The following is a 25,339-nucleotide window of genomic DNA, read 5'->3' as shown; positions in this document are numbered from 1 at the left end:
ACTACAAAATGTAAATGGGATCATTTTGGTCATAAAGACAGTCTCATCTAATATGGGTTGAGTTTTGATTTGATGATGTCCATTTGCCCACTAACATGGGGTGAACAGCTGTGGTGATTGCTCTGTATCCAATAGCATAGACCGTGAGACAGACCTGCCCAGTAGCTCCCACTTTGTTTACATAAGACAAAACGTTGCACATTTTTTACATGAGAAATACTGCACCAAACACATTACTTACATGTAAAATTGTGCGACTAAAACATCCTCTGCAAAAAAAAGTTAAATTACAGAATTCTTTAGTTATCTTACATTTATACTGGGAATTTTGAGGAGGTAAAATAGGCTACAGTGTCTCATGAGTGACAAACATCATTGACCAAACGTGGAATGGTCAGGAAACACACCTCCAAGACTGAAATCTCGTTTTGTTTTATGAGCAACATAAAAACATGTTCAGTGGGCTCTTTAAGGCTCTCTGTTACTCCTATCATCACTGAACAGAGTTCAGTCGTCTCTCTGGTTCTTCCATGACGTCAAATATGTACTAAAAAGATCTGTTAACGTTATCCTGATGGAAAGCGTTTGGTAGCTTTGTCATTAGTGTTTTCCTACTCCGATTAGCATTCCCATTCCATTCTGTGAACTTCCTTCTTTGCATTAGTCCTATATGTTCATACTCATCTGTGTTCTGAGATTAGGAAGGGTGCAATTGCTGCCAGCAATTTGGGGCATTCCTGCATCTGCAGGAACCCTTCTTTATACTTCTATTAGTACATTTTTAAGCTAGTACTGGCGGGAGGCAGGGACGCTCCTGTACAATAGATGCCGGTAATGCACCATAACGCCCACATGCAAGAACACTCAGAATTGTGGGCCACAATCACACACTGTTGCTGGGAAGTCAAGCCAAAGCACTAAATCAAATCAAACTTTATTTGTCACATGCACCAAATACAACAAGTGTAGACCTTACCGTGAAATGCTTACTGTTAAGAGTAAGCATTAGAGTTTAGAAAATATTTACCAAATAAAGTAAAACATAAAGTAACACAATAACATAACAATAACGAGGTTATATTCAGGGGGTACCGGTACCAAGTCAGTGTGCGGGGGTACAGGTTAGTTGAGGTAATTTGTACATGTAGGTAGGGGTAAAGTGACTATGCATAGATAATAAACAATGAGTAGCAGCGTGTGTAAAAACAATGGTTGGGGGGGTAAAAAAAAAAGTATTGTCATGCCCTTGTCTTGACGTTGGCCTGGGGGTAGGTTTATGACAGTCATAAATACCTCTTCCCTCCTTTTTCCGCTTTCTACCCTACTGATGTTACATTTGCAAAACCCTTGGTTAACATAGAGATTCTGGGAACATCAGAAGGTGGGGGGAAATTAACTATATTCTGAACATATGCAGTGGTACTTAATGAATATGATGTCAGTTCGGTTGTCATCTGAGACATTCTCATCAATGATAAGATTACATAAACTCTACAGTGGAAAGTCTACACATTAGAGTTATCGGATTCACATGGAATTGTTGTTCAATTTAAATGTTTGAATATGAAGTTATTCGTGATGGGATGAAATGTGATTTTAGCTTCTAAAATGTGATTTTAGCTTCTAAAATGTGAGATTTGGGGTTCCATAAGGTTAGGGCTCTGCTCAATCAGTAGCCCGCCCCTGTGAAGAGACATGGGCTATAAAACTTTTCAAACACGCCCTCCTCTCCCTTCCTATATAAAGCCTTGACGACAATGTCGACCTCCTGTTCCGAGGACGACGGTCCGATGTCAGAATGGTTCAGAAAGTAACTACAGAACGGAGCCAACATCAGCGTGAGCTTTGGTTGCGAATGGTATGAACTTTGAACTCTTATTCAATACAGAAGTGATACCTCCTAGCCGTTGAGTTAGCAACAGCCGCTGCAAACGCAGGTTAGGAAGGAACAGGCAGAGTATCCGGTCTACCACACAATGACGGTACTGCAACGTATCCAATTTACCAGCAGAGACATTCTTCAAAGGACTCGGTTGGGCAACGCGGCCTTCCATCTACCGCCAACCTACCAAAGCGCAGCTCAGAGTAAATATTTATTGCATTTTCCTTATCCAAATGGGCGGTAATTTAGAATGCATAACATACTGTATTTACGATAGCACAGCTTCGCCCTTTGTCCCTCAGTCTTCCCGCTCTTTCACTCAAACCCAGCCCCTTTTCTTTTGTGTAACCAGCTGTCATATCTGTTCCGCCCGCTAGGGACGTTTTCCTTTATGACGTAATTTGAAATCAAGTTATGATTAATTATGTGTATGTGTAATTCTGTGTGATTAGTTAGGTATTTAGCAAATAAATAATTAAACCCAATTTTGTATTGCTGATTCAACTTGTTAGCCAGGGTTCGTGCAGATAACCAAGAATTTACAACTTTCAGATGAGACTGAATTAAGGTGAGGATTAATATTGACTGCTATTGATGTAAAATATTACTAGGTCTTTAAGAGTTTATTCGGAAGATAACAGCTCTATAAATATTATTTTGTGGTGCCCCGACTCTCTAGTTAATTACATTTACATGATTAGCTCAATCAGGTAATATTAATTACAGAGAAATTATTTTATAGAATAGCATTTCATATCACTTAATCCGGCATAGCCAAAGACACGACACCCTCTTCACGACTGTCTTGGTGTGTTTGGACCATGATAGTTCGTTGGTGATGTGGACACCAAGGAACTTAAAACTCTCTACCATTGATGACACGTGAACTTGACTTTTTTATTCCAATGGCCATGGAATTAAAGGGAGGCTATTTAATTATCTTTTCATGTTTCGACTATTAGTAGCCTGGTCCCACATCTGTTAGTGATATCATGCATGACAGTGACCATAGGAGTTGTCAAGGCAGCACAAACAGATCTGGGACCAGACTAACAAGGGCCCCAGTCCAAAATAACATGCTGTTAATACTAAGTGTCATCTCAAGCCAATCACAGAGTACAATCTCAGTGTACAGTACATATATACAGTTTAAGTCGGAAATGTACATACACCGTAGCCAGGTACAGTGAGGCAAAAAAGTATTTAGTAAGCCACCAATTGTACAAGTTATCCCACTTAAAAAGATGAGAGAGGCCTGTAATTTTCATCATAGGTACACTTCAACTATGACAGACAAAATGAGGGAAAAAATCCAGAAAATCACATTGTAGGATTTTTAATGAATTTATTTGCAAATTATGGTGGAAAATAAGTATTTGGTCACCTACAAACAAGCAAGATTTCTGGCTCTCACAGACCTGTAACTTCTTCTTTAAGAGGCTCCTCCGTCCTCCACTTGTTACCTGTATTAATGGCACCTGTTTGAACTTGTTATCAGTATAAAAGACACCTGTCCACAACCTCAAACAGTCACACTCCAAATCTCCAAAGAGCTGTCAAAGGACACCAGAAACACAATTGTAGACTTGCACCAGGCTGGGAAGACAGAATCTGCAATAGGTAAGCAGCTTGGTTTGAAGAAATCAACTGTGGGAGCAATTATTAGGAAATGGAAGACATACAAGACCACTGATAATCTCCCTCGATCTGGGGCTCCACGCAAAATCTCACCCCGTGGGGTCAAAATGATCACAAGAACGGTGAGCAAAAATCCCAGAACCACACGGGGGGACCTAGTGAATGACCTGCAGAGAGCTGGGACCAAAGTAACAAAGCCTACCATCAGTAACACACACTCAAATCCTGCAGTGCCAGACGTGTCCCCCTGCTTAAGCCAGTACATGCCTAGCCCGTCTGAAGTTTGCTAGAGAGCATTTGGATAATCCAGAAGAAGATTGGGAGAATGTCATATGGTCAGATGAAACCAAAATATAACTTTTTGGTAAAAACTCAACTCGTTGTGTTTGGAGGACAAAGAATGCTGAGTTGCATCCAAAGAACACCATACCTACTGTGAAGCAGGGGGGTGGAAACATCATGCTTTGGGGCTGTTTTTCTGCAAAGGGACCCGGACGACTGATCCGTGTAAAGGAAAGAATGAATGGGGCCATGTATCGTGAGATTTTGAGTGAAAACCTCCTTCCATCAGCAAGGGCATTGAAGATGAAACGTGGCTGGGTCTTTCAGCATGACATTGATCCCAAACACACTGCCCGGGCAACAAAGGAGTGGCTTCGTAAGAAGCATTTCAAGGTCCTGGAGTGGCCTAGCCAGTCTCCAGATCTCAACCCCATAGAAAATCTTTGGAGGGAGTTGAAAGTCCGTGTTGCCCAGCAACAGCCCCAAAACATCACTGCTCTAGAGGAGATCTGCATGGAGGAATGGGCCAAAATACCAGCAACAGTGTGTGAAAACCTTGTGAAGACTTACAGAAAACGTTTGACCTCTGTCATTGCCAACAAAGGGTATATAACAAAGTATTGAGATAAACTTTTGTTATTGACCAAATACTTATTTTCCACCATAATTTGAAAATAAATTAATTAAAAATCCTACAATGTGATTGTCTGGATTTTCTTTTCTCATTTTGTTTGTCATAGTTGAAGTGTACCTATGATGAAAATTACAGGCCTCTCATCTTTTTAAGTATGAGAACTTGCACAATTGGTGGCTGACTAAATACTTTTTTGCCCCACTGTACATTTAAACTCAGTTTTTCACAATTCCTGACATTTAATCCTAGTTAAAATTAGGATCTCCACTTTATTTAAGAATCTAAGATGTCAGAATAATAGTAGAGAGAATGATTTATTTCATATTTTATTTATTTCATGACATTCACAGTGGGTTATACATTTACATACACTCAATTAGTATTTGCTAGCATTGCCTTTCAATTGTTTAACTTGAGTCAAACATTTCGGATAGTCTTCCACAAGCTTCCCACAATAAGTTGGGTGAATTTTGGCCCATTCCTCCTGACAGAGCTGGTGTAACTGAGTCAGGATTGTGGGCCTCCTTTGCTCGCACACGCTTTTTCAGTTCTGCCCACACATTGTCTATGGGATTGAGGTCAGGGCTTTGTTATGGTCACTACCTTGACTTTGTTGTCCTTAAGCCATTTTGCCACAACTTTGGACAACTGGTCAGGCACCGTGTTATGCGGTGGAGTGCACAGTGTCTCCAGTGCGTGTTCACAGCCCGGTGCGCTACATTCCAGCTCCCCGCATTGGACCGGCTAGAGTGGGCATCCAGCCAGGACGGATGGTGCTGGCTCAGCGCGCCTGTCCTCCAGTGCGTCTCTTCGGCCCAGTGCGTCCTGTGCCAGCGCACCGCATTTGCCGGGCGAAAGTAACCATCCAGCCAGGACGGGTTGTGCCGGCTCTACGTTCGAGACTTCCAGTGCGCCTCCACGGCCCAGTGTATCCGGTGCCTGCTCCAAGAACCAAGCCTCCAGTATGTCTCCCCAGCCTGGTGAGTCCTGTGCCTGCTCCCAGAACCAGGCCTCCTGTATGCCTCCCCAGCCTGGTAAGCCCTGTGGCAGCTCCACACACCAGGATGCCTATACGTCTCCTCACTCCAGTGATAATCCATGGCACATGGCCCCAGTCCGGAGCCTCCAGCGACGGTCCCCAGTCCAGGGGCCTGCAGCGAGGGTCCCTGGTCCGGGGCCTGCAGCTAGGTTCCCCAGTCCAGAGGCGCCACCAAAGTGGGGGGAGCCAGAGGTGGAGCGGGGTCTGCGTCCCACACCGGAGCCGCCACCGAAGTAGATGCCCATCTGGACCCTTCCCTATAGAGTCAGGTTTTGCGGCCAGAGTCCGCACATTTGGGGGGGTGGTACTGTCACGCCCTGGCCATAGAGAGGCTTTTATTCTCTATTTTGATTAGGCCAGGGTGTGACTAGGGTGGGCATTCTAGTTTCTTTATTTCTATGTTTTGGCCGAGTATGGTTCTCAATCAGGGACAGCTGTCTATCATTATCTCTGATTGGGAATCATACTTAGGCAGCCTTTTCCCACCTGTTTTTTGGGTAGTTGTTTTCTGTATAGTTTATGCACCTTACAGAACTGTTTCGGTTTTCCCTCTTGTTTATTTTGTTCGAGTGTTTTGTGATCTAATAAAATCATGAACACTTACCACGCTGCGCTTTGGTCCAATCCTCATTACGACAAGAGCTGTGACAGGTTAGACGGCTGAGTGGCCCCATGGTGTTTATACTTGCGTACTATTGTTTGTACAGATGAACGTGGTACCTTCAGGCGTTTGGAAATTGCTCCCAAGGATGAACTAGACTTGTGGAGGTCTACAATTTTTGTTCTGTTTCAAATATGTTTTATTGAACACACACAAGAATGGTGTATACAAGACAGGTATACAATTCTTATCTAACCATAAAAGAGCATACAGGAACAACAAGACCCAGAGTTCTGGGTGCAGAACAAATAATACAAAACACGACATACAAAACAAGGACACGTAGAAGAAAGAGGGAAGATGTCCCCCCTATCCCCCCCCCCACCCTTATTCCCCCAAATGGTAGATTAAAATATTACAATTGAGAGTGCGTTAATAAGTACAAATTCACAGCGCCGACTCGTCCAAGTAGGAGAGGAAAGGCTGCCAGATTTGATCAAATGTTGATAATTTATTGTTCAGAATATATCTAATTCTTTCTAAGTGTACAGTGTTTGCCAATTCACTGAGCCATAATTTGGTAGAGGGCGCTTCCCTCCTTTTCTAAAACAACAAGATTAGTTTTTTTTGCCGAGATGAGACCGTACGAGATTAGTTGTTTTTGGGGGTTGGTTAATCCGTTTAGGGACTCAGATACTCCCAGGATTATCAGAAGCGGGTCTGGATCTATTGAAGTCTCCAAAACTTCAGAGAGTCTGCCCCCTCCCAACCATCACCCCCAGTCCCCTGCAAGCAATAAATTAATGGTATGGTAGTAAGAATAATGTAAGGATTGTAAAATAAATAACGAAACAAAACAAAAGTGGGGGAATATAAGTATATCCGTCCGAAGGTGTCAGTGATCAAACCTGGAAGTAAAAAATATGCATCGCTCTGAGCACAGCCGGGATGAAAGTGAATTTAACGTTAAATGAGAGCTCTGACCGCCATCCATTGGTCTGCTCAACGTCTTACATGTTCGGTAGCCCTTGTTGAGCCCGTTTAATACGTTTTCACCCAATATGGTATAGTATGGATTCGAGTCCATGAGCAGACCCTAACACGCAATAACAAGGCACTCTAACCTGTACAGGGGATTGGTGTATATCCCCGGATAAACTTCTCTGCGTCCAAAACCGAGGAGAGACAAATCTTCTCACCGGAAGGCGGGGTAATTCTTAGTCTTGCAGGGAAGAGTAAGGCTGGGCGAAGATGGAGTTTGTCGAGTTTGGTCATGACATCTCTGTAGTCGGCGCGATGCTTTGCCACATCGGGCACATAATCCTCATAGACACGGAATGGATGCCCTTTATGCGACAGGTTGCCCCTCATTCGAGCTTCACGCAGGATAAGATCCTTGGTCTTGATACTGTGACAACAGATGATTACTGGGCGAGGACGTTTGCCCGGTCCAGGCACTGGGACAAGGGAGCGATGTGCGCGGTCCAGCTGGGGATCCGAATCCAAAACATCCGATCCCATTGCATCCTTCAATAGCTTGGCGAAGAAGTTGGTGGGGCGAGAGCCCGCCTCTACCCCCTCTGCCAGACCAACAACGCAAAGGTTATTACGTCTGGATCGGCCCTCCAGGTCCACCACTTTCACAGAAAGCCTCTGTACACTATCCTGCAATGACTTGCATAGCTTCTCTAACTCGTCGATCCTACCAGCGTTGAATTCAGAAGCTTTCTCAAGGTCCACAATACTCTGGCCATGCGAAGCGACCGTTCGAATGATGCTCTCGATTTTGGTGTCCAGTTCAGCAATAGTGGCCTTAAGATCCTCAGCTATAGCAACACGTAGCTCCCCCAAAGCCCGGGTAAGTTCTGTAAGTGTCACGTTGTTGCATGTGCCTCCCGCCATGTCTGTCTCGTTGTTTAGTGGGGAGTAGGCCTCCGCTGTGGATTTGTTGTCCTTTGGTCGCTTATTACTCGGCATTTTCATATAAAAAGTTACAATCTTGTATTAGAAAGAAACGTTTGTTGTAAAAAGTGCCATAAAGTAGGTTAAATTAGTTTATTTCGCAAAAAAGTTGCAGGAGCCTCTCACGCACAGCCGTTCACTCCAACATGCTAGCTCCGCCCCCTACAATTTTTGTTCTAAGGTCTTGTCTGATTTCTTTTGATTTTCCCATGATGTCACGCAAAGAGGCACTGAGTTTGAAGGTAGGCCTTGAAATACATCCACAGGTACACCTCCAATTGACTCGAATGATGTCAATCAGCCTTTCAGAAGCTTCTAAATCCATGACATAATTTTCTGGAATATTCCAAGCGGTTTAAAGGCACAATCAATTTAGTGTATGTAAACTTCTGACCCACTAGAATTGTGATACAGTGAAATAATCTGTATGTAAACAATTGTTGGAAAATGACTTGTTTAATGCACACAGTAAATGTCCTAACCAACTTGCCAAAACTATAGTTTGTTAACAATACATTTGTGGAGTGGTTGAAAAACAAGTTTTAATGACTCCAACCTAAGTGTATGTAAACCTCCGACTTCAACTGTATCTGAGTCTAGTTAAAGGCAGCCCAAGAATCTTGGTAAGTAGCCGTTGTAACCACCCCCCTTTCATCCCTCTCTGAGATCCTCCTCACGGCAGGCATGGGGAATTCTGTCATTGACCCACCTGCCACCACTAACACTGTTGAGTAAAGTGTAACTTATCTGCAGGAGTTAACTTCATTACATGAGACTGTGTGGTGTGTTATGTTGGCCCCATGGAGCGTGGGACACTGTTACTGGGGGTAGAATGGGGTAGGATGACTGGGGGAAGCGGGGCTCTGGAATACCGGCCAAGGCTCTGGAATGTCATTGTGTTCTTCATTCCTATTCGAAATGTTCCAAGTTCTATCTGGCTGATGGTTCTTTTTAGCAATTAGATGCGATATCACTGCTGGGTCCAGAGTGTTCCAGGCAAGCAGGACAAGAGGGGGGTCTATACAAGCCCAGAGAAAAGGCTCTCCTGTCCTTTCTGCTCTCTCTGCTCCATCTCCCCTGTCTGCTCTGCCCAGGAACGGGAGGAATGTTGGCAGGCGGGGCCAAGAACAGAACATCTAAAACCCCCTCATGAATTTTAAAAGGCCTTTCTCATTCAAAGCAGAGCCTGGCTCTCAGCGTGTGGCCCTGGGCAGGGCGGGCCGGGCGGTGTAGCAGAAGAGTGGGTAGCGGCCGGTTGGAGAGCGGAGCTGGCACCCTCTTTACATAACATATTGGGATATTGGGTGTCCCAGGCCTGGGAGATAATGGCCACTCACTCCGTCTGTGCGGCTAGGCTATCCAGATGGATTCTTGGCCCTGCCGTGCATGTCTGGAGAGAATGGGTGGAACAAGAGAGAGGGAGACAGAGAGAGACTGAACATTATAGAAGAGGGTTCCATTAGTTAGGCCAACAGTTGACCTTGTGCAGTTTAATGGGACTTATGAATGAACAAACAAATAACCTAGTTATATGCAGGTAGACATAGCCTCTTTAATTCAGCCAGAGCGTTAATGTGAGTGCATCAGGGTGTACGAGCTGGGAAGAGAAGAGGCCTATTGGAACAGAGCAGAGGGATTGTCGGCCTCAAAGTTTTTTATTTTATTTATTCTAAGTAGCACCATGTCTGCTGAGCCTTGCAGAGGCCTAGTGGAGGCTTAGCAGCATGCTAATTGTTTTAGGCCCTGTACCAAATAGCACCCTATTCCCTATGAAGTACAATGCTTTCGATCAGGGCCCATAGGGAATAGGGTGCCATTTGGGACATCACCCTAGCCTCGTCTGCATGCTGATAGGCGCGCTACGTCAATCACCGTTAGTTACAGCACCAACAGGTCTGTCTGCTGGAACGCCCATAGGTAATAATGACACACTGCAGTGTGTGCGCGTGTGCGCGTCGAGACAAGCCATTCTACTCCCGGCCTTCTGCTATCTGCCAGAGAAACAGCAACCATTGAGATGCATTCTGAGCTGAGGCCTAGTTAGAGAGGTGGGTGGATGCTCAAGGCTCACACGATGGAGGTGTTTCCAGCTTTTCTGGCAAGAGGAGACCAAGGAAAGACAGAAATAAACATAAAATATTACTAGAGGAGGGACACAGTAAAGACTTAATAGAATCTACTTTTATTAACACTCATTTAACAATTACCTCATAAATGATGTGTGACTATAGCTAGGTCTTTAATCCATTGGCGACTGATTTTCATGTGAATATTCTAAAATCTGCATAAAGAATATACCACTGGTGGGAAAATGTGCATGTTTCTACCAAACGGACTTGTCGCAGATAAAAAATTGTTGAGTGATGACGTAGTGCTCACAAAATGTACTTTTTCACTTAAGTTTTCATGTACCGAATAAAAATATGTTGTGTTAAACAGGAAATGTGCATACTCTGGTGTTGGCAAGTTTGCGCGACTGTAACGGATCTCTTCGTCGTCTGACGACGAGTATGAAATATGGGACCAATGCGCAGCGTGGTAAGTGTCCATGTTAATTTATTAACTGAACACACAAAACAAAATAACGAAGTGAATGGAAGAAACTAAACAGTTCTGCAAGGTGACATACACTCAACAGAAACAACCACCCACAAACAAGAGTGGGAAAACAGGCTACCTAACTATGGTTCTCAATCAGAGACAACGATTGACAGCTGCCTCTGATTGGGAACCATACCAGGCCAAACACATAGAAATACCAAACATAGAACAAAAACATCAAATGCCCACCCCAACTCACGCCTCGACCAACCTAAAATAGAAACATACAAAAGGAACTAAGGTCAGGACATGCCAGAATCTTAAGTACATTTTTGACAGCAGCCATTCTGTGAGCCATTCAAAATGATGAGGAGTTATGTTACGTCAATCACCATTAGTTACAGAACAGGTCTGTCTGCTGGAACGCCGATAGATAACTATGACTGTCTGTCTGTCTGTCTGCCTGCCTGCCTGCCTGCCTGCCTGCCTGCCTGCCTGCCTGCCTGATAACTATGACTGCTGTCTGTCTGTCTGTCTGTCTGCTGTCTGCCTGCCTGCCTGCCTGCCTGCTGGAACGCCCATAGATAACTATGACACTCTGTCTGTTGGAAAGCCCATAGATAACTATGACTGTCTGTCTGTCTGTCGGAACGCCCATAGATAACTATGACACACGCAAAATTGGCAGTATATCAAATACTTGTTCTCCCCACTGTAGCTTTTACACACTGTATGTCTGTCTGCATGCGTAGACCTGATCATTAGTTGGTGGGTTGACGAAGATTTGTGGAGGCTGCAGCTGTGATTGCAGTAGCAGAGGCTCCAGAGTGCCACATGGGGAGGCAGAGGGGAAGGTAAAGGAGAGGGGCAACTGCATTGGTGGAGACTGGTCAGCTGTAGGGGAATGGTGGAGTAGGCTGGTCAGCTGTAGGGGAATGGTGGAGTAGGCTGGTCAGCTGTAGGGGAATGGTGGAGTAGGCTGGTCAGCTGTACGGGAATGGTGGAGTAGGTTGGTCAGCTGTAGGGGAATGGTGGAGTAGGTTGGTCAGCTGTAGTGGAATGGTGGAGTAGGTTGGTCAGCTGTAGGGGAATGGTGGAGTAGGCTGGTCAGCTGTGGGGGAATGGTGGAGTAGGCTGGTCAGCTGTGGGGGAATGGTGGAGTAGGTTGGTCAGCTGTGGGGGAATGGTGGAGTAGGCTGGTCAGCTGTGGGGGAATGTTGGAGTAGGCCAGGGTGGGTAGCTGGCTTAGCAGGGTGACTAAGGGGTGGGGACTCATTATAAAGTTGAATCTTAACCCCTTGTTGCGCTTTCTCCATCCTTAAACCGCAAGGAAGGAAAGAGTAGTGAGATATAGAGAAATGGAGATGAAACTGAATAAAGGGAGATGTTGACTTATGTGATTTCGCTCCCTACACAATATAAGGCCACAGAGAGGGAATGTAGACCTAAAATCTTAGGGCAATTACTATTCATCTCAATTACTATTCATCTCAATTACTATTCATCTCAATTACTATTCATCTCAATTACTATTCATCTCAATTGGAGCTGAAGGTGTTGCCACTGATAACCTTCTAAAGGAAACAATGTCTGGTCCAATTCCAATAGCTATTTTCCTTGCTGACCATTAAGAATTGACTTCATAGTATCTACCTATAGGGAGGTACAAGGGAGGTATTGTGTGTGTGTGTGTGTGTGTGTGTGTGTGTGTGTGTGTGTGTGTGTGTGTGTGTGTGTGTGTGTGTGTGTGTGTGTGTGTGTGGGAGCATAAGAAACTACGTGTTTGTGTTATCTGTGCGTGGCCCGCATGGCAGGCTACCTGGGTGACCTCATGGCTTGGCCCAGGTGTCAGCTAGGCTGAGGTCATGGTGAGATAGAGGCCTGTGGAATCTCGATGGTCCTAGTTCCCTGGGGACCCCAAAAACAGACTGGGTGGTCAGAGCCCTCACGGCCAGACGATACTGACCCAGTTCACCTCCACCAAACAACTGGTATTCTTCTACAGAGAGAGAGAGACACACACACACACACACACACATCACACCACACAGCTGACCCAGAGAATGGCCCAGGAACACTGAAACCTCCAACCCTTTTTAGGTTAGTGTTGGTCTCCTCTCCATGTACCCCTCTTTCCAGAGTCGCGGCCTCATAAAAACTTTAACATACTTCCTGTGTTATGACTTCGTGGATCGCTAAGATGATGTAATGATGATCTCTTGGACAGACTGTTTTGGTTTTACTGTCGTGCTTCATAACAAGAACCTGGCTCTGCTGTCTGATCATCTGCCTTTTAATGCTCGTATTTTACATGATATGTAATGATGATATCATCGTAATACCTTTCTGTGAATGAACGCTATTTGTTGGGCTGTGGGGCTACCCTCAGTATGTATATGACCCATATGATGTCATTGAGAGCTCTACTGTTGGTGTGTGTTGTAATGTAATCTCATTACCGTTTAGCTCTTTGCGGTACAGATTGATGGCATGCAGTGAATGTTTTGTGTGTGGGTCCCTATGTGTGTGTACCTGTGTCTTAACCATATGTGTCTCTCTGTGTGTCTTAACCATGTGTGTCTCTCTGTGTGTCTTAACCATGTGTGTCTCTCTCTGTGTCTTAACCATGTGTGTCTCTCTCTGTGTCTTAACCATGTGTGTCTCTCTCTGTGTCTTAACCATGTCTGTCTCTCTCTGTGTCTTAACCATGTGTGTGTCTCTCTGTGTCTTAACCATGTGTGTGTCTCTCTGTGTCTTAACCATGTGTGTGTCTCTCTGTGTCTTAACCATGTGTGTCTCTCTCTGTGTCTTAACCATGTGTGTCTCTCTCTGTGTCTTAACCGTGTGTCTCTCTGTGTCTTAACCGTGTGTCTCTCTCTGTGTCTTAACCATGTGTCTCTCTCTGTGTCTTAACCATATGTGTCTCTCTCTGTGTCTTAACCATGTGTGTCTCTCTCTGTGTCTTAACCATGTGTGTCTCTCTCTGTGTCTTAACCATGTGTGTCTCTCTCTGTGTCTTAACCATGTGTGTCTCTCTCTGTGTCTTAACCGTGTGTCTCTCTCTGTGTCTTAACCATGTGTGTCTCTCTCTGTGTCTTAACCATGTGTCTCTCTCTGTGTCTTAACCATGTGTCTCTCTCTGTGTCTTAACCATGTGTGTCTCTCTCTGTGTCTTAACCATGTGTGTCTCTCTCTGTGTCTTAACCATGTGTCTCTCTCTCTGTGTCTTAACCATGTGTGTCTCTCTCTGTGTCTTAACCATGTGTCTCTCTCTGTGTCTTAACCATGTGTCTCTCTCTGTGTCTTAACCATGTGTGTCTCTCTGTGTCTTTGTGTTTTCTAGACAGCGGCCATACGGCAGACCCTGAAGGAGCTGGGCCTGAACATCGTTGACATGTCTGATGAGAACGCCACTCTGGACGGAGGGGACGTCCTCTTTACAGGTACACCACCATATCCCATCAATAAAACACCATTATCACCATTACCTGCCAAGGCCACTGCCACTACCATAATTGATCACTATGGAAACTGCTATATTCAGTGAACTAAACATTTATGACCACTTTATCATGCAAATGATATGACCTATCACCACAGGGGTGTGATTAAAATTGTTCAGAATAGTTGTAACTCTGAATAGTCAAGTAGTTGATGTGACCTGAACTAAAATGGCAAATTACAAACTGACTGGCTGTCTGACTGACTGGCTGTCTGACTGGCTGTCTGACTGGCTGTCTGACTGGCTGTCTGACTGGCTGTCTGACTGGCTGTCTGACTGGCTGTCTGACTGGCTGTCTGACTGGCTGTCTGACTGGCTGTCTGGTTTTTATGCATGATTGAAAATGGTTCTCTCAAATGGAAAAGAAGCCTCCCCCCACACACACACGCACAAACACACACCACCTAATTTCATCAGCTGCCTTGTTCCACATCAAGCATCTCACAATAAACCTGATGAGAGCAGAGGTAGAGAAACCGAGGTCTTTATAATGTTCCCTCTCTGTATGTTCTGTATCAGTTGTGCTGCCTTGCCTGTGAATCTAGTGTGGTTCATTCTGTATGCTGTTTAGGGCCTGGAAAAAGCCCTAGAACACTTAATTGAGTTTCTAGACGTTGGCTCTCTCTCCGTGGTGTGTTCCTCCCATCTCATCCAACTGAAATGGGTTTCACATGGCAGGCAGGGCTAAAAACATTTCCTCTTGGCAACGGCGTCGCTAATGGATCATTTGTAAAAGCTCAGCAGCTACGCCCATTCTCTCTGCTCTGGAGTGGTTCAGGCCTGTAAGGGGTGTGTAACTGGTGGCAGGGAAGTCAGACGCAGGAGAGCAGAACTGGGTAATAACCAGAGCAGTTTAATATACAAAACCACCGGCATCCAGAATAACAACGTATGGGTACAAACGCCGTCGTGCACCAGACAACAATGTGCACAAGCACTTAAACAAACAATGGGTTAGGGTTAAATACACAACACGTAATGAGGGAATGAAAGCCAGGTGTGTGGGAAAACAAGACAAAACAAATGGAAAATGAAAAATGGATCTGCGATGGCTAGAAGACCGGTGACGTCAACCGCCGAACACCGTCCGAACAAGGAGAGGAACCGACTTCGGTAGAAGTTGTGACAAGGCCACTCTTGTTTCTATCTTTCTATCTATCTCTCTCTGTCTGTCTATCCGTCTGTCTCTCTCTTCTCTTCCTCCTTTCTCTCTCTATCTGTTTATGCCTCTATTTTCTCTCGCTCTCCATACTGACCACAGGTTGTTGTCTGTTTTTCCTCAGGTAGAGAATTCTTCGTGGGCCTTTCCAAACGGACCAATCAGAGAGGAGCTGAGATCCTGGCGGACGCGTTCAAGGTGAGTGAGAGCAGACTAGAGCAGTACACCCTGAGATTATTCAGATTGACTTCCTGTGCCATCAAACCACCATTAGTGAGGTAATCCGGGTCTCATTCAGGGGTCTCAAGGGCCACATGGCATTCTAATCAGCTATTGATTAGACGACAACCTCTCAATGATCAGCTATGAAAAGCCAACTGACATTTACTCCTGAGGTGCTGACTTGCTGTACCCTTGACAACTACTGTGATTATTATTATTTGACCAGGCTGGTCATTTATGAACATTTGAACATCTTGGCCATGTTCTGTTATAATCTCCACCCGGCACTGCCAGAAGAGGACTGGCCACCCCTCATAGCCTGGTTCCTCTCTAGGTTTCTTCCTAGGTTTTGGCCTTTCTAGGGAGTTTTTCCTAGCCACCGTGCTTCTACACCTGCATTGCTTGCTGTTTGGGGTTTTAGGCTGGGTTTCTGTACAGCACTTTGAGATATCAGCTGATGTACGAAGGGCTTTATAAATACATTTGATTTGACATTGATTAGTTGGCAAACCTGGTGTATCAGGAATATATGGTTAGTTAATGAGATGAATTGATTGAATTAGTACCGAAGAGAAACCAGAGAAGGCCTGCACATACTGTACTGAGATATTAGAGGACTGGAAGATCAGTGCATATACTCTAGGTAGATAGAGCTCTGGAGAAGAGGGTCATTCAACCCCAGTCTCCTTAACACACACACACACAGTCAGAAGGCCTTTGCTGACTTGTAAAGCCATGGGGTCCTGGAGAGTTCAACCCCCAACAATAATCTGAATGTTTCTTACTGCCTGTTTTTCTGATCCCGTCTGTGACTCATTTAAATTCCACCATCATATCTCTCAGCCTCTCACTTTTATTCTTGATAAGGATAAGTCAGGTCTTTTTCCCTACTATCGTTTTTCCTCCTTCCTTTATCACATTTAGGACCATTGAACATTCTGTTCTGGTCAGGCCAGGATTAACCACTGATGTGAGTGAGGGGTTAGATCTCTTCTCCTTTATGATCCTTGTTGATTGGGGGAAACAGAGGGAGTGGAGGAGGTCAAAGTGCAGGGGAGACTAGTGTACCAGGCTATTGTCTCCCATTCAGGGTCACAACACTGTACAGCATCAGTCAGACGCCATAAAGAAAACTTTCTCTAGAAATGAATGAACATACATTACAATTAGCACAGCAGAACTTCTCACTCAAAATGTATCTCAAAGCTGAACACATCGCTGAGATTCCCCACAATATGATAAGTTGTTATCATGTCTCTCACAATAAGCTCAATGGAGGGCATTTTACTTCTGCTATCTCTTTGAATCACTGTTTGGGCTAAACTGTCTTTCCATTGATAAGGAATGACGACAGTTTGATTAAGTGGTCTACTTTGCTTTGATTCATTCAAATGAACTCTGAGGGTTGAGTTAAGAGAGCAGGAAAGACTTTGGTGATGAGGGGAAGAGGACAATTTCACACATGATAAACTGTCAGGAAATGCAGTCCCTTGTTCCAGTCAGAGAGGAGATTTGCTTTCATCTAGGCTGACTCTTAAGCAAAAGGAGGTTAAAGTAAGTAACATTTAGTAAGTAAGTCAAATGAACTTTTCCCTTAATATGGACCAGGCCAGAGAAACAGGGGAAGGTATGATGTTTCAGATATGACATAGCAGTGAATTGACACTCCATATAACATGTCCATTCCTGCCACAGTGGACCTGCTAATCAAACCCATGTCACAAGAAGACAACGTACTTGTCATGCCCTGGCCATAGAGAGGCTTTTTATTCTCTATTTTGGTTAGGCCAGGGTGTGACTAGGGTGGCCATTCTATGTTCTTTTTTCTATGTTTTTGTATTTCTTTGTTTTTGGCTGGGACAGCTGTCCGTCGTTGTCACTGATTGAGAACCATACTTAGGTAGCCTTTTCCCACCTGTGTTTTGTGGGTAATTATTTTTCAGTTTGTGTGCACCTCAGTTGTGTCAGCTTTGAGACCTGAGCCCACTCCCCGTGCTTACGGGGGCGAGCAGGTGACAGGTCAGGCCCCGTGCTATGGAGTGATGTGCACTGTGTCTCGGCCGAGTATTCACAGGCCGGTGTGCTCGGTGCCAGCGTCCCGCATTTGTCGGGTGGAAACTGGCATCCAGTCAGAATGTGGGGGGGGGGCTATGCGGGCGAGACTGCCAGTGCGCCTCCACGGCCCTGTGTATCCTGTGCCTCGGCCAAGGAAGAGGCCGCTTGTATGTCTCCCCAGCCTGGTGAGTCCTGTGCCTGAACCAAGTCTCCCTCCTGGCCAGAACCAAGTCTCCCTTCTGTCCGGAGCTGCCAGAGCCGCCCGTCAGTCCAGAGCCGCCCTTCACCCCGGAGCCGCCAGAGTCGCCCTTCACTCCGGAGCCGCCAGAGTCGCCCTTCACTCCAGAGCTGCCAGAATCGCAGCCCCCCCAGTCCAGAGGCACCCCTCAGTCCATTGGCGCCCTCTACGAGGGTTTTCAGTCCGGGGCCCGCACCCGAGCTTTGTAAGAAGGCCCACCCGGACCCTACCCTTTAGAGTCAGGTTTTGCGGCCGGTGTCCGCACCTTTGGGGGGGGGGGACTGTCACGCCGTTTACTCCACAAACAGAGACGCATACAAAGCTGTCACTCTCCCTCCATTTGGCAAATCTGACCATAATTATATCCTCCTGATTCCTGCTTACAAGTAAAAACTAAAGCAGGAAGTACCAGTGACTCGCTCAATATGGAAGTGTTCAGATGACACGGATGCTACGCTTCAGGACTGTTTTGCTAGCACAGACTGGAAAATGTTCCCGGGATTCATTCAATGGCATTGAGGAGTATACCACCTCAGTCACCAGCTTAATCAATATGTGCATCGACGACGTCGTCCCCACAGTGATTGTACGTCATATCGCAACCAAAAGCCATGGATTACAGGCAACATGTACAGTGAGCTAAAGAACTATCATGGTCCAAACACACCAAGACAGTTGTGAAGAGGTCACGACAACACCTTTTCCCCCTCAGGAGACTGAAAAGATTTTGCATGGGTCCCCAAAAAGCTCTACAGCTGCACCATCGAGAGCATCACCGCCTGGTATGGCAACTGCTCTGCATCAGACTGTAAGGCGCTACAGACGGTAGTGCGGATGACCCAGTACATCACTGGGGCCAAGCTTCCTGACATCCAGGACCTATATACTAGGCGGTGTCAGAGGAAGGCCCAAAAAATTGTCAAAGACTCCAGTCACCCAAGTCATGGACTGTTCTCTCTCTCTCTGTCCTAAAACCACCGCTGTAATTACAGACTGAGGGGAGGGGCCTGTGTCCTGGGGTTCCGGTGACCTCACCTCTCAGACTCTCAGCTAATCAGTGGCCTAGGGATTTGGTGAACTCATCCGTCAAACTCTCAACCAATGCCGGTTTGGTTACCTTTCCCAGTGGGGCCTGTTTAGTCCAATTATCCGTGTGTGTAATGCAGTAGGGTTGTCGTGTATTTGCAGGACTATGTCCACGGCCCCTGTAATGCAGTAGGGTTGTTGTGTATTTGCAGGACTACGCTGTGTCCACCGTCCCTGTCACTGATGGTCTACACCTGAAGAGCTTCTGCAGCATGGGAGGACCAGGCCTCATCGTGATTGGCTCCAGCGAACCAGCCCAGAAAGCCCTGAAGGTATGAGTCACCAATGAGCGTATGGGTCATGCAAGATAGAACTATGTTCTTACTTTCCTTTGCACCATCTCTTATTAATTACATTTAGTTTAATAGTGTTTGCAGAAAACATATTTGAAATATACTCTCCCATCCCATCCTCGTGTATTTTTAATACAAACAATACAAACAAGTGAGGTAATACAAACAAGTGAGGTAAGCACACTGCATTGAGAAGATGGATTCTTCAGCGTAAAGCAACAGTACCGTTGACAGGGAAGACAGGACATCGCACATGTTGACTCAGTACCATCACCACCACCTCACACACACGTCCAGATCACCCTCCCTCTCTCTGTGGTTTGATGCCTGCCTCTGACTGAAACTTCTACAAGCTTGCAGAAACCACATGATATCAATGTGATCTCCCTCTGATAAATGTATGTTCGTAGGTAATCTACTGTGTAATCCCTGCTATACAATATTTAACCTCAATCTACTTTTTTCTTGTGGGGACCCGGCGAAATATCCCCCATTTATCCAATTTTCCTTGTTTTACTATCCTTGTGAGGCTTTCTGGTAGTTAAAACAAAACACAAGCACACACTCCCTATCGGGAATACAGATCTTCTTCGTAATGGACGGGGAACAAACACAAACACACTGACAGTGACATGTTGGTACTTAATGCCATTCATGGAGGCTGTTGAAATAAATCTCTGCCTGTTATTTTCTGATGGACAGACACACGGAATTCCCCATCACCATGGCAGAAGACTGGCACACACCACATCTAACTACAGACAGTAGTGGTGTACCCGCGGCTGGCATGCAACTCAGTGTCAACACACAGTACAGACACGCAACAGAATGTGGCAGGTTTTGAAACCTTTACAGACAAGACCACAAACGCACCCGAGACACACGCATCGGAGAGTTGACAACCAGGAGTTCTCAGTCACAGGGTTCCTCCTCATCTGCCTACTCAGGGAGACGTCGCCCCCTACTGGCCCAGGGCTGCAGAGGATGTAACACTGTCAGTAAACCATCTACACACGTCAACCACAGACAGATACAGACAGATACAGACAGACAGACAGACAGACACATCTCTTTATGTGGATCCCCATTAGCTGCTACAATTGCATCAGCTCCTCTTCCTGTAGTCCACAAGTATTCTTATCAGTGAGATGTGTAAAGACTGCATAGGTTTAGTCCCTTATTTGTCCCCCAATGTTATCCTCATTTAACACACTAAGGCAAGCATATCCACATACTAGTTAAATACACTGCTGATTAATTATTAGGTCATGATGACAGCTAACTAATACATCACACTTTTATTTGATACAGACTGGAGCCCCATTAAGATTCCATACTATTATCAAGCCCTGTTAATTAGCTACTGAAGAGAAAGAGAGAGAGAAGGGTCATTAGCATGAGTTAATGACAGTGTCTCACAGTGTTGTAATTACACATTACATCACCCCCTCTCCAACATGCAATTAGCTCTGGTTATAAAATATTTTAATGAATGTCTGAGATCAGATTTTCAATTAGGTAATGTTCTGCTCAGGGTGAAAGTGACTAGTGAATGTAGGTGTAATGAACATAAAGGGGTGGTTGTGAATGCTATTGTAACGAATGCAAATGGTTTGCTATTGTTGTGAAAGTAGCTCTAATGAACTTAACGGGGTTGTTGTTGTGAATGTAGCTCTAATCTAATTATATTACATGCCTGCTGGCTTCCCTTGGGGTGAGCTTTTGTGAACGCACCCCTAATCTTGATATTGAAGTAGTGGTGATGAGATGAGCAGGGATAAGGTTAGTATATTGTGTTGTCAACAGACCAAACTGGGAATTTGTTATTAGAGCAGGCTGTGACTCTATTGTCATGTCACCATGTCTGGTCTGATACTGAGTCATGGTTTGGATACAGTATGGATGATGGCACCCGAATGTGGCAGCCAGTGTGCGTGTTTGCGTGCGAGTGTCTGTGTGTGCGTGTCCTTGCGTGCATGTGTGTGTGCCTTGCATAGTCTGCAGTCATACTATGTTTAGCCCTCCCAAGCTGAGGACCGAGGACGTGGACCGGATGAATTCCATCAACTGAACGCACTCATAACAATCGTGGCTCTCCACTGCTATCACTGCCAAGCCTCAGCCGTGAAGTCATCTCCCACAAATACTCCCTCTCTTCCTGAAATGCTCCTTCTCCCTCTCCACATTTTGCCTTTCCAGCGGGCATTGTATTTCACGCTTCTAGGACTCCCTGACTGACTGACCCCCCTAGGCTTGGACCAAGCCCTATACCCCAAACCTAGACCTCAGGCCCAATACCCCAGACCTAGACCTCAGGCCCAATACCCCAGACCTCAGGCCCAATACCCTAGACCTCAGGCCCAATACCCTAGACCTCAGGCCCAATACCTCAGACCTAGACCTCAGGCCCAATACCCCAGACCTAGACTTCAGGCCCAATACTCCAGACCTAGACCTCAGGCCCAATACTCCAGACCTAGACCTCAGGCCCAATACCCTAGACCTCAGGCCCAATACCCTAGACCTCAGGCCCAATACCCTAGACCTCAGGCCCAATACCTCAGACCTAGACCTCAGGCCCAATACCCCAGACCTAGACTTCAGGCCCAATACTCCAGACCTAGACCTCAGGCCCAATACTCCAGACCTAGACCTCAGGCCCAATACCCTAGACCTCAGGCCCAATACCCTAGATCTCAGGCCCAATACCCTAGACCTCAGGCCCAATACCTCAGACATAGACCTCAGGCCCAATACCCCAGACCTAGACTTCAGGCCCAATACTCCAGACCTAGACCTCAGGCCCAATACTCCAGACCTAGACCTCAGGCCCAATACCCTAGACCTCAGGCCCAATACCCCAGACCTAGACCTCAGGCCCAATACCCCAGACCTAGACCTCAGGCCCAATACCCCAGACCTAGACCTCAGGCCCAATACCCCAGACCTAGACCTCAGGCCCTATACCCCAGACCTAGACCTCAGGCCCTATACCCCAGACCTATGCCTCAGGTCCTATACCCCAGACCTAGACCTCAGGCCCTATACCCCAGACCTAGACCTCATTCTCCATACCCCAGCCCCATACCCCAGTCTCAGACCTAGACCTCAGGCCCAATACTCCAGCCCTAGGCCCAATATACCCAACCTCTGGTCCAGCCTCTGGCCTAATCAGATCATGAGGAGCAGCAGACCCCCTGAACACACCACCACAAACCACTTGGGCCCCCGCATTCAGCTTCCTGATTAGACACCGCCCTAAGCGGACAGGAATACACATGGAATATTAGCCAATAACAGTCTGTTCTCTGGGAAGAAATGTGTGTCAAGGACCAATCAAAAATAATGACATCAACAGGAAACTATTAGAGTGTAATAACCATTCTCCTGATCCCTGGACTGTTAGGATTTGGAAGACTTTTGGATAGGAACTGTTTTTGTATTTTTTTGAAAACAACCATTGTTTACACGGGTCGGGGAAGATTATTGTGTGTGAACTGTGAACATTCCACATATTCTAAATGTGTTGCTGAAAATACACTGTGCACTAGTGACTAGAAGAAAGACATGCACTAATTCAATAAGTAGTGTCAGTAGTTTTTGTTATGCCCCATTGTCTTACATCAGATAGCACAACTTTCATCTGCAGGGGGTTTGTAAGCTTGACAGTAGCGACAATATCTCTGTGGGCCGAGTTAAGTAAAGGGTTAATTGTGCCCAGGAGGTGTGGGATAAGCAGTACTGGTCTAACATCATTCAGCTGGTCTAACATCATTCAGCTGGTCTAACATCATTCAGGCATTGTTCATCATCAGTTCCATCCTCATTGTCCTGTTAGTCTTGCATTTCCTACAGACTGCTTTTCTTGTATGTCTCCTAGGCTGGACACCATTGTCATATCTGCTGGCTGGATTGTTCTAAGATGGCGTAGCAGTCAGATGTATTTTGTCCTCGTCTTGTCGTGTCGCCTGTGTATATCTTTTTCTTCGCAGATATTTTTTATAATTTTTCGAAAACTCAACTTCAAAACACTCTCCTGCAACCCGCCTCACCCAATGTGGTGCGGATCTGTTTTTTTCTAAAGTATTATTCACCTCAAATCCGGAATCCCCCAACAGATGCTAGCCAGCTCACTAGCTACTAGCTAGTAGTCAGCAAACCACTGCTAGCGGTCATCAGCTAACCTTTACCTCGGAAATCTCTCGCCAGTTTGTACAACGCGACTCATACCAGAGCATACCGGACCTGTTTTCTCACCATATCCCCGGATTCCTACCGCAAGCTCTGGAAATTTTCATCTGGATCATTGCAGCTAGCTAGCTGCTATCCGAGTACTGGCTAACGTCGGTCCCAGAGCAAGCACCAATTAGCCTGGAGCTATCCCATGCTAGGCCCTTTCTCCCGGCTAGCTAGAGAGGCCCACCACTCCTGGGCTACAATACCCGGACCCCTTCTACTGCCGGTACGGGGCACGGAACCCAGCCGATCCTTCATGACTGGACTACGACGTAATCTGCTCGAGGGGGGTATTCAACTGGCCTCGATATCGCGCCGTCCCCTGAATGCCTTGCAAAATGGACTTGGACCCCTCTACTACTCGGGAACCCTACTAATCCATCACGACTGGTCTATCAATGTCAATTGATACAAGCTTTCCTCCAACGATATGTCCCTATAAGACCCTTCTGCTAGCTTGCTAGCCCTAGTCTGCTAGCTTGCTAGCCCCGGTCTGCTAGGTCAAATCAAATGTATTTATATTGCCCTTCGTACATCAGCTGATATCTCAAAGTGCTGTACAGAAACCCAGCCTAAAACCCCAAACAGCAAGCAATGCAGGTGTAGAAGCACGGTGGCTAGGAAAAACTCCCTAGAAAGGCCAAAACCTAGGAAGAAACCTAGAGAGGAACCAGGCTATGTGGGTTGGACAGTCCTCTTCTGGCTGTGCCGGGTGGAGATTATAACAGAACATGGCCAAGATGTTCAAATGTTCATAAAAGACCAGCATGGTCAAATAATAATAATCACAGGCAGAACAGTTGAAACTGGAGCAGCAGCACGGCCAGGTGGACTGGGGACAGCAAGGAGTCATCATGTCAGGTAGTCCTGAGGCATGGTCCTAGGGCTCAGGTCCTCCGAGAGAGAGAAAGAAAGAGATAATTAGAGAGAGCATACTTAAATTCACACAGGACACCGGATAGGACAGGAGAAGTACTCCAGATATAACAAACTGACCCGAGCCACCCGACACAAACTACTGCAGCATAAATACTGGAGGCTGAGACAGGAGGGGTCAGGAGACACTGTTGCCCCATCTGAGGACACCCCTGGACAGGGCCAAACAGGAAGGATATAACCCCACCCACTTTGCCAAAGCACAGCCCCCACACCACTAGAGGGATACCTTCAACCACCAACTTACCATCCTGAGACAAGGCCGAGTATAGCCCACAAAGATCTCCGCCACGGCACAACCCAAGGGGGGGGCGCGAACTCAGACAGGAAGATCACATCAGTGACTCAACCCACTCAAGTGACGCACCCCTCCTAGGGACGGTATGAAAGAGCCCTAGTAAGCTAGTGACTCTAGCTAGCCCCTGTAATAGGGTTAGAGGCAGAGAATCCCATTGGAAAGAGGGGAACCGGCCAGGCAGAGACAGCAAGGGCTGTTCGTTGCTCCAGAGCCTTTCCGTTCACCTTCACACTCCTGGGCCAGACTACACTCAATCATAGGACCCACTGAAGAGATGAGTCTTCAGTAAAGACTTAAAGGTTGAGACCAAGTTTGCATCTCTCACATGGGTAGGCAGACCATTCCATACAAATGGAGCTCTATAGAAGAAAGCCCTGCCTCCAGCTGTTTGCTTAGAAATTCTAGGGACAATTAGGAGGTCTGTGTCTTGTGACCGTAGCGTACGTGTAGGTATGTACGGCAGGACCAAATCAGGTAAGAGCAAGCCCATGTAATGCTTTGTAGGTTAGCAGTAAAACCTTGAAATCAGCCCTTGCCTTGACAGGAAGCCAGTGTAGGGAGGCTAGCACTGGAGTAATATGATCACATTTTGGGGTTCTAGTCAGGATTCTAGCAGCTGTATTTAGCACTAACTGAAGTTTATTTAGTGCTTTATCCGGGTAGCCGGAAAGTAGAGCATTGCAGTAGTCTAACCTAGAAGTGACAAAAGCATGGATACATTTACGTAGATGGAAA

General features: G+C 46.0%; 1 protein-coding gene across 1 annotated transcript in view; it reads left to right on the top strand.

Annotated features, from left to right (window-relative positions):
- Window positions 1–10,476: 10,476 nt before the first annotated feature.
- Window positions 10,477–25,339, top strand: part of LOC139398588 (N(G),N(G)-dimethylarginine dimethylaminohydrolase 1-like) — a gene marked incomplete at its 3' end in the record, with an annotated part of 28,026 nt that continues 13,163 nt past the window's right edge. The window contains exons 1-4 of the mRNA XM_071144504.1: window positions 10,477–10,576; window positions 13,923–14,022; window positions 15,365–15,438; window positions 18,994–19,113. Of these exons, the coding sequence (XP_071000605.1) occupies window positions 10,556–10,576; window positions 13,923–14,022; window positions 15,365–15,438; window positions 18,994–19,113 (315 nt within the window). The remainder of the gene's footprint in view (window positions 10,577–13,922; window positions 14,023–15,364; window positions 15,439–18,993; window positions 19,114–25,339) is intronic.

This window comes from Oncorhynchus clarkii, unplaced genomic scaffold (assembly GCF_045791955.1).
Source record: "Oncorhynchus clarkii lewisi isolate Uvic-CL-2024 unplaced genomic scaffold, UVic_Ocla_1.0 unplaced_contig_11428_pilon_pilon, whole genome shotgun sequence".
Lineage (NCBI taxonomy): Eukaryota > Metazoa > Chordata > Actinopteri > Salmoniformes > Salmonidae > Oncorhynchus > Oncorhynchus clarkii.
Note: the sequence above shows the minus strand (reverse complement) of the source record. Positions and strands in the feature narration are given on the sequence as shown.